This window comes from Octopus bimaculoides, chromosome 7 (assembly GCF_046866305.1).
Source record: "Octopus bimaculoides isolate indiv1 chromosome 7, ASM4686630v1, whole genome shotgun sequence".
Classification (NCBI taxonomy): domain Eukaryota; kingdom Metazoa; phylum Mollusca; class Cephalopoda; order Octopoda; family Octopodidae; genus Octopus; species Octopus bimaculoides.
In genome coordinates this window covers 8,619,989-8,629,357 of record NC_142934.1, presented here as the reverse complement: position 1 = coordinate 8,629,357, position 9,369 = coordinate 8,619,989, and the positions used below count along the sequence as shown (strand labels likewise).

The following is a 9,369-nucleotide window of genomic DNA, read 5'->3' as shown; positions in this document are numbered from 1 at the left end:
TAGCATTTAGATTTCTCCCGTTTTAGAACTTCCAATCTTATCTGCTGCTACCATAAAACTTTTACCAATGACTCTGTTTCAGATTCTAATGTTTGACATTTTCTATCTTCAAACATTTTTCTCTTGTTTGCCTGTCTTCTCCCCCCACCCCCTCACCCCCATCCATTCATTTTCTTCCATTTTCTTTTTTTTTTCTTTTCTAATGTCTTTCATTTCTTCTCATATACTTTCTCTTTCCTTATATTATAACCTTTCATTTTATCTTATGGTCTCTCCCATTTCATTACATAAACAACTGCCCTGGAGGCATACTGATTAAAGATAAAAATCTTTCTTTGGTTCTGTTTTTAATGGCACTGGATTGCTGGAATTTCTCTTTTTTTTTTTTTTTTAAATAAAAAAAAATGCATATATAATTAAAACAAGGAACTGTTTTGCATGAGTGTGTGTATAAATATATAGATATGTATATATATGTATACATACACACATGCACTTAAATATATATACAAATATATTATAGTTCATCTGTGGTTTTGCAGGACTTAAGAGGTAAAACAAAACTGATAAAGTAAAACAAAAAAACCAGATAATTCTGGCTCAAGAAAAAAAAAACCAAAAGTAAAAGATGAACCCTTATATTCTGGAAGATTTTTCATGAGGCATGTTACAAATCCTATGAGAAAGACATTTTATATTAAACAATATCAAATAATAGAAACATTTTAATTATTAATTTTTTTTTTAAATGACAAATATTGTATTAGTTTTTGACTATAGTAAAGTTTTAATTGAATTTATTTATTTCAAGTTTTTATTGTTTCTTTATTTTAATTTCGTCTTTATTTGATTTTTTTTTTTTTTTTTTTTTTTCCATTTTCTTAAATTTTGTGCATGTCAAGTTAGAATAAAGTTTTAGTTATGAAAAAACAACCTGGAGTATCTTCTTGTCATCGATATATAATTGCAATTGTTTCTCTATTGTATTGTGATGAAGCAGGGATAAGTCCTTAACCTTCAAACGGCAGATACGAATTGATACCTCAGCATCTACTCCATCAAATGTGCCAAAAACGGAAGCAGTCCTCATTAATGGCAGAAATCAAGTTACAAATGGAAGATTTATACAGCGATGATAAAATTTTTGTCTCACCTTCCTTGATCATCATATGATGATGATGATGATGCTTTAGATAGCACAGACGAAAAGTGATGCTTCAACTAGCTCTAGCTGGATTTGTTTGACAATGTGGGAATCCCAAATGAATTTATGCTCACACTGGATGCAAAAGAAAGTAAATATTCTCTTTAACTTGTTTCAGTTATTTGACTGTGGCCATGCTGGAGCACTGCCTTTAGTTGAGCAAAGATCCTAGGACTTATACTTTGTAACCCTAGTACTTATTCTATTGGTCTCTTTTTGCCGAACTGCTAAGTTACGGGGACGTAAACACACCAGCATCGGTTGCCAAGCGATGTCGGAGGACAAACACAGATACACACACACACACACACATATATATATATACGACGGGCTTCTTTCAGTTTCCGTCTACCAAATCCACTCACAAGACTAGTCGGCACCCGAGGTTATAATAGAAGACACTTTCCCAATGTGCTACGCAGTGAGACTGAATCTGGAACCATGTGGTTGGTAAACAAGCTACTTAACACATACCCGCTCCTGTGCCTATAAAGTATGTGTTCCCATTCCGGGAATTGAACCCGAGCCGCCTGGGCGAAAGCCAGGAATCCTAACCACTAGAAAGCAGGGGATCCTAACCATATATTTATATATATATATAGTTATCGCCAAGCCAACATGGCAGTCGAAAAAAATAGGACGAATGCTGCCGTTGATTAGCTCCAAGAGGCCATCGCCTGGCCACGTAGCTCATAAAATGAAACAGATTGGTCCACACCAATTCAAAAACTCACGCTAATATATTGGTTTCAAAGTCAGGTTGGGGTAGGGGCAAGTCGATTACACCAACCCAGTGCTCAACTGGTGCTTGTTTTATCGACTCCAAAAGGATAAAAGGCAAAATCGACCTTGGTGGAATTTGAACTCAGAACATACAGGTAGGTGTAATGGTGCTAAGCATTTTGGCGAGTGCAGTAATGATTCTGCCAACTAGCCACATTAAAATGAAGAACTTCCTTATCAACAAACTGTAGCAAACACGTAAACTCGAGAAAATGCTAGAAATGACGTTTCTAGAAGATGCTAGAAATGACGTTTCTAGAAGATGCTAGAAACGTCTCACTAATTGTTATATTAGCCATACAAACACACAACTCTCGTACACTCACCATGCATTTACACCAACGAGTAACGGTAACACAGTGTGCCGCGCAATATAAAATAAAGCTAGATAAATGAAAATTGGTTTCAAATTTCAGTACAATGCCGTCAATTTTGGGGAGGTCAGTCGATTACATCGACCCCAGAATTCAACCGGTTCTTATTTTATCAACTTCGGTAAGATGAAAGGCAAAGTCGACCTCGGTGGAATTTCAAATCAGAATGTAAAGAGGGACGAAGTACCGCTAAGCATTCTTCCCAGCGCGCAAACAATTGTGCCAGCTCGTCGCCTCAGATAGATATATATTAACAAACTATACAGTTGTACGGTATTGATTTCCTACAAAAATTAATGATCGAAGCGATAGACATAACATAAGGCTAATATAAACACAAACAGGATATACGTGTGACATGATGTGTAGCTTGAATATGTGCCTGAGAATAAGAAACAGTCAGTTCTGGTTGTGAAAACTGTGCAAGTGAGAAAAAGAAGATGCAATACAGGTACCAACAACATGTCCTGATGAGGACACTTGCACGTGGTGTCACACAATGAGATTGAACTGGAAACCAAGTGGTTGCAAAAACAAGTTTCTTAACCAGAATCATGTGGAATATGTTTAGTTAATTTTCTTCCAAAGTGGTTACAATGTAAAAAATGGTGAGGCTATGAAAAATGATACAAAAGCCTAAAAATCATTAGATTTTATTAAGATGTTTGTTCAGTTCTCTCCCCCCCCCCCCCGCCACCATCGGTTTTGTTGATTCAGTCTGATCCTGATTAAACGATTTGGAGACGTAACTCTTAAACAAGGGACGTAATTACTGCTGTACTTCTGTCAGTGATGGGAGATAACTGCTGTTCGACATCCATCGCTGAGTTTCATCCCGGGTCAGTCCGAATCCAGTAGATGAGCAAAGACATTCCATTTGTGACTACCCCTTTCTTTTCTAGAGCTAGAACTTCATAGTTCAGAGTATCTTTTACTTTTGTAAGATGGTGGGGTGTGATTTGAGAGAGATTTGGTGGCTATTTCTAATAGGACGATCGACTTGCTTTATAGACCATGGCCTGCGTATTTTGTTTTTATTTCAAAGAGAAGCTGCTACTTTACTTAAATATTAGTTTCTTGTATTTCGATCTTAGCGTTTCCTTCAATAACATACATATACTTGTCTAGTTTTATTTTCATCTGATTATCAAGACAAATCTTGGCACTCCGTCGGTTACGACGATGAGGGTTCCTGTTGATCTGATCAACGGAACAGCCTGCTCGTGAAATTAACGTGCAAATGGCTGAGCACTCCACAGACACGTGTACCCTTAACGTAGTTCTCGGGGATATTCAGCGTGACACAGTGTGACAAGGCTGACCCTTTGAATTACGGGCACAACAGAAACAGGAAGTAAGAGTGAGAGAAAGTTGTGGTGAAAGAGTACAGAAGGGTTCGCCACCATCCCCTGCCGGAGCCTCGTGGAGCTTTCGGTGTTTACGCTCAATAAACACTCACAACGCCTGATCTGGGAATCGAAACCGCGAGTCCGCTGCCCAAACTACTGAGTCATTGTACCTCCAAATCAAGACAAATATAGAGTTTGCGTTAAGTCTCAGACATTGGTGTATTATAAATCTTTTTTTAAATTATAAACAATAGGCAATAATTTATTTTTGTAAAAAAATTGCATGGCATTTCCATAGTCCCCACCACCACACACTCAACAGTGGAAGAATTGTCAATTTTGCTTTATTTCTACTCAGTTATTTTACAAAGAAAACAGTAAATTTTGAAAAAGAATTAACAAAATAAACTGTAAGGAACATTATTTACATTATTTACAATTGATGGATATTTGTCCTCAACTTGTTTGTTGTTAACACAACATTTCGGCTGATATACCCTCCAGCCTCCATCAGGTGTCTTGGGGAAATTTTGAACCTGGTTTCTCATTCCTAAGGTGACCTTAGGAATGAGAGTGTAAATGGCCACGTATACTGTATGCTAAAGTGGCACTAAAGATTAATTGAAACAAATTACCGATCAGAAATTAAGTCATGAAAGAGTTAGCAGTATCAATACACTTTACTTAACATTTCTATGTTTCTGAGGGCAATAAAATAAAATGCGGTTAATGTTCACATTATTACCCGGAAACAAAATCGAGAAAAAAAATAGTGCAACGGGTGTAAGAAAAGGTGTAGGAAACGAATATGAAAACAAAAATGCCCTGAAACAGCGGGGGTGGGGTGGGGAGAGGCCTTCGGAAAATTCACAAGATCCGATGTTTTTCCCTCATAACTTTGAGGAAAATCGATTATTTTTTTTACTTCACACACACGTAGGAAACGAATCGGAAAACAAAAATGCGCGGAAAGCTGTCCTTGAGGCAAAATTTGAAACCGTTACTAGTACTGTTATGGAATTGCTGGTCTTGTGACCACAGGGGCAACAATTCCATGACAGTACTAGTAACGGTTTCCGATTTCGCCACATTGGCAACAAATACTGCTTTTGATGTGAGGTAAAATGGTGACAGAGACCCCTGGTGGACCATTCCACGAAGGCATCATTCAGTTTGATCGTTCTTCCTCAGAGAGCTTCAGCATTCGTTGAGAAGTAAAACAGGACAGTGTGCTTTCTTCACATTATTCAGTATCTTCTTCGCTGTCACGAATGTATACAATCAGAAAAGTGAATAAAAGAATATCTTAAACTTGCATTCTAAACCTACGTAAGTCTTGGGATAAAAATTTAGAGTAACAATTTTAATATGTAAATGGCATTAAAGTAATTTATAAGAAAATCTTTAATTCGATACATTTATATGCTTTGATAAAAACCTCTATATTGTAATAATATTTCCATTTCCATATCTATATAATTTTAAATCAGTTGAATTTGTTTGGTTATTTTTGTACAATGGAAATCTAACACAAACATTTCCAACTGATGATTTAAATCGAACGGATTTGTTTCAAAGGAAAACATTTTCTATCGACACCGCTTATGGTTGGAGTTACTTCCCTCATTCAAGATGGCCAACCTTTTAGGTTATTGTCGTTTATTGACAGGAGTTTCAAGACAAATTGGTAAGCTTATCGATTATATTAGCTATTGCTTCGTTTTCAGGGTGTTACAGTCATATGTTGTGTTAAATCATAGACACAGTGTTGAGCTACAACATATCCGTAAGCTGTTTTACTTCCTCATTTAAATGCTGAAACCAGTCATAGACTTTGATTATGAAATCTTCTCAAGGGCGACATCGATTTAATTTACTTTTGTTGCTGAGATAAAAACACACAAAAAAAACAACATAATTTGACAGTAAATTAATTGAGATATTTAAATGTAAATAATTGTTCAATCTTAATTTTATTATTCTTTTATGTAAACTATTTGACTGACCTTCAATTTAATATCAACAACGAGAAAATAAAGGCATAACTACAGAAACGTGCCCCACCAACTCTGTTTCCCCGTAACTCACTGAAAATTGAATATTTTTTAATAGAAATTTATACAAATACGTTTCGGCATAACCGTAAACAACACCATCTGAAGTGTATTTGTTAAAATATATCCATGTCTCAGAAAGTTATGAGGAAACAAATTAAGGTGTGTGATTTATCGGAAACTCTTTTCCACCCCAACGGAAAAGTTTTCCTCAACAAATTCCACTACAATCCTAATATATACCATGTAATATGTATCTCTGTAAAATTCCAAGAAATTATAAGGAGACGATGTCGGGTTGGGCACACCTAAAAGAGCAAATCAAAGTAATTAATTAACCATAATTTCAATTACTAACCACGAAAGTCTCTTGAATCGTAACCAAAAACTCAGATGAGTTAATGTGGATGCTATTACATTACCCTTGATCTGCTAGAAATAGTAGTCTAAATTTCATTAAATCACACCTTGTTTGTTAAAAAAGGTGAACGCATTTGATAATCTAGTCGTTCAAGTAAAAAAAAAAAAAAAGATAAGAAAGGCTGGAACGCCTTTCTTTATCACCATCATTTAATGTCCATTTTCCATGCTGGCATGGGTTGGACAGCTTGACAGAAACTGGCAAAACCAAGAGCCACACCAGGTTCCATAGACTGCTTAACTTGGTTTCTACAACTGGATGCCCTTTCTAATGCCAACCACTTTACAACATATACTGGGTGCCTTTGCCATTTACTTGATGCCTTTCATGGAGGGAAAGTGAGAGAAACCCTTCATATGTATATGTGTGTGTGTGTGTGGTTGTAAGTTGGTATCTCCTTGTCTTGATGGCAAGTGATGTCCTTCATTTCCAATCTTTCATGAAACCATGTCCAGTCATGGGGAAAAAAAAGTTACCAAGTAAGGGTTGGTGAAAGGAAGAGCATCTGTTCGTAGAAAATGTTCCTCAACAAATTCCATCCTACCCATGCAAGCATGGAAAATTGGATGGCTAAATGATGATGATGATTAATTTTGTTGTTTCAAAATTGGATGACACTAAAATTGATTTAATTTTCCACATTGATGTTAATCAGGTTTGTCTGATAGCGTTGCTGTCAGATGGGCTTCAAAGAAGGCAGGAAGCAACACAAGAAACAAAGTTGGCAGCACACCTGGCAAAAGCAGGGGACTGAAAAAAAGAGAAGGTTCATTCATCCATAAAGACGAAGTAATTTTTACCCAGCTTGGACTGAGATATTATCCAGGAGAAAATGTAAGTAACAGATTTTTTCCAGACTATCACTTGATTCCTATTTTATATTTTTAGCACCTGGGTTGGTTCCCTGTAAAAAGCATCAGTACTTGTGTCAGATAAAAGGTGCCCAGTACACTGTGTAAAGGGGTTGGCATTTGGAAGTGCATCCAGCCATAGAAACCTTGCCAAAACAGACTGTTGGAACTTGGTGCAGCTCTTCACCTGACCAGCTTCTAACAGACCATCCAACCCATGCCAGCATGGAAAACAGCCTAATGACTGAAACAGACTGTAGAGACTGGGTCCAATTGCTTGCACCAGTATGGCCTCAACCAGATAAATGCAGGGCTAGGTGGTGTTGTTAAATGGCTAACTGATTAAGTCTGTTGCTGTTACAGTAATGTAAAAATTTGTGTCATGTTTAAAGATCTTCAAATATCCATTTTTTTTTTTTTGCTTTGTTTAAATGATTAATTTCTTGTTTTTTTTTTTTTTTTGTTCCAGGTTGGTTTGCTGCGAGACAAAACGTTAGTGGCGTTATGTGATGGCAAAGTGATGGTATCCCATGAGTACCTTAATCCATTCCCTGATAGCCCTCTCTATGAACCTGTCAAAAAGGGTGTCCTTATACGGAAAAAATTCTTTCATGTTATCCCAATCCCACTACATGCCAAGTTTCGCTTAGTTTCCCAAATCTAACCACCACTACCACCACCACTACTACTACTAGTAAGGGAAGATGTTGACATTAGATGATATTTTGGCAACATCTGTGATGGACAGTTGATAGATACTCTGCTAAATTCTCTCATTTGTACGGAACCCAGGGAATAATTTCAGTTTCCTTTTGGAATTATTTATTATTATTTATGAACTTTTTCAGTTTTTTGAAATCATAAAATGTTAAACATTGTCTTGTTTTATTTACAACACTCTGCTACCACATATAATCTCTGTTACATTTGGTGGCACCTGTCTGGTCAACCAACACTCAAACATACACATCTACATATACATGTGCATGTGGATGCACACACATGCCTAAACACCGGTCAACTTTTGTATCATCTATTTTTGCTTACATTTTCATAATAATAATAATAATAATAATTTCCTGACACTGAGTATATTACAGGTATCTGTTGTTTTTTTTTTTGTAATTTATATAAACTATTCATTTAGTTTTATAAATACTTTCTTGTTTTGTTTTATTTTATTTACTCATGTTTCTTTTGACAAAAGAAGTCCCTAGAAGGGCAGTAACAGCAAATTAAGAACTGATTCAGATTGGGGAAACCCTTCTAACTCATGACAGCATGGAAAGTGGACATAAAAATGGTGATGATGATGATGATTTCTGAACTGGTTCTGAGTTCAGATCACACTATGGTGAACTTTGTCTTTTATTCTTCTGGGGCTGATAGAATAAAAATGAGTCAAAAATTAGTGGAGGGTTGTAATCAACTGACCCCCTTCTCTCATATTTTTGTGTGTGTATTATGGGAGGGGGTTGGGTGATGTGTTTTTTGAGCAAAGTACTTCATTTCACATTGCTGCCATTCTCTCAGCTGGCAAAAATTAGTGAATACATGTACATCAGAGAAACTGGAAAACCATTCCTATGTTCCTTTGAGACTCATGTGGACTGACCATTAGAGAGAGGGAGAGCTTGTGAGTGTAGAATGCTCAGTTTTGGTAGCAGTTTCAGGAATTCTAATTGGTTGAACTCTTTAGCATTTAAACCAGCCATATTTGGCCAAAATGTTCTCGCTGTTTTATGTTCAAAATGGCCAGATTCAGCTTTTAACACCTGTCCTACAATGTCATTCAAAAATTAGACAATAACAACATCAAAAATTTCAAAGCTATGAGGTGATAAATGATTTGTTGAAAATGATTTGGTTAAATTAACATTAAATTTGACCGAGTAATCTGACTGCTAAAGGGTTAAACTGAGCCGCCTTTGACTAATTCATCATCATCATCATTGTTGTTTAACGTCTGCTTTCCATGCTGGCATGGGTTGGACAGTTTGATTGAGGACTAGCAAACCAGAAGGCTGCACCAGGTTCCAATCTGATCTGGCAAAGTTTCTACAATTGGATGCCCTTCCTAACGCCAACCATTCTGAGAGTGTAGAAGGGAGATCTAAATAAAATATTTGACCCTGTCCTTGTATTGTGTGGCCATGTGTTTACTGAGGAGGCCAGCTTACAGGTGAGTGACTTGTGTGAGAATCATTTAATCCATGAATGAAGTTAATAAGATTAAAGTTGGTGGTGAGTGCATTGAAGTGTTTAGTATTGTACGGAGGAGTTCATACAACCTCTGATCCTCAACCCCTGCTATATTGGTTGAGGTTATAGGA

At 36.5% G+C, this 9,369-nt stretch overlaps 2 protein-coding genes across 2 annotated transcripts in view; both read left to right on the top strand.

Annotated features, from left to right (window-relative positions):
* The window catches only part of LOC106877289 (liprin-beta-1), a 367,092-nt gene extending 366,159 nt beyond the window's left edge, over positions 1-933 (top strand). The window contains exon 28 of the mRNA XM_089354745.1: positions 1-933. This exon is cut by the window's left edge and continues 7,624 nt beyond it. The gene's annotated coding sequence lies outside the window, so the exon portion shown is untranslated.
* A 4,309-nt stretch (positions 934-5,242) lies between these two features.
* On the top strand, positions 5,243-8,194 carry LOC106877288 (large ribosomal subunit protein bL27m). The gene is made up of 3 exons (XM_014926158.3): positions 5,243-5,397; positions 6,841-7,019; positions 7,506-8,194. Exons 1-3 carry the CDS (start codon positions 5,343-5,345, stop codon positions 7,698-7,700), a joined length of 429 nt encoding a protein of 142 aa, XP_014781644.1. The 5' UTR covers positions 5,243-5,342; the 3' UTR covers positions 7,701-8,194.
* The last annotated feature ends 1,175 nt before the right edge of the window (positions 8,195-9,369 follow it).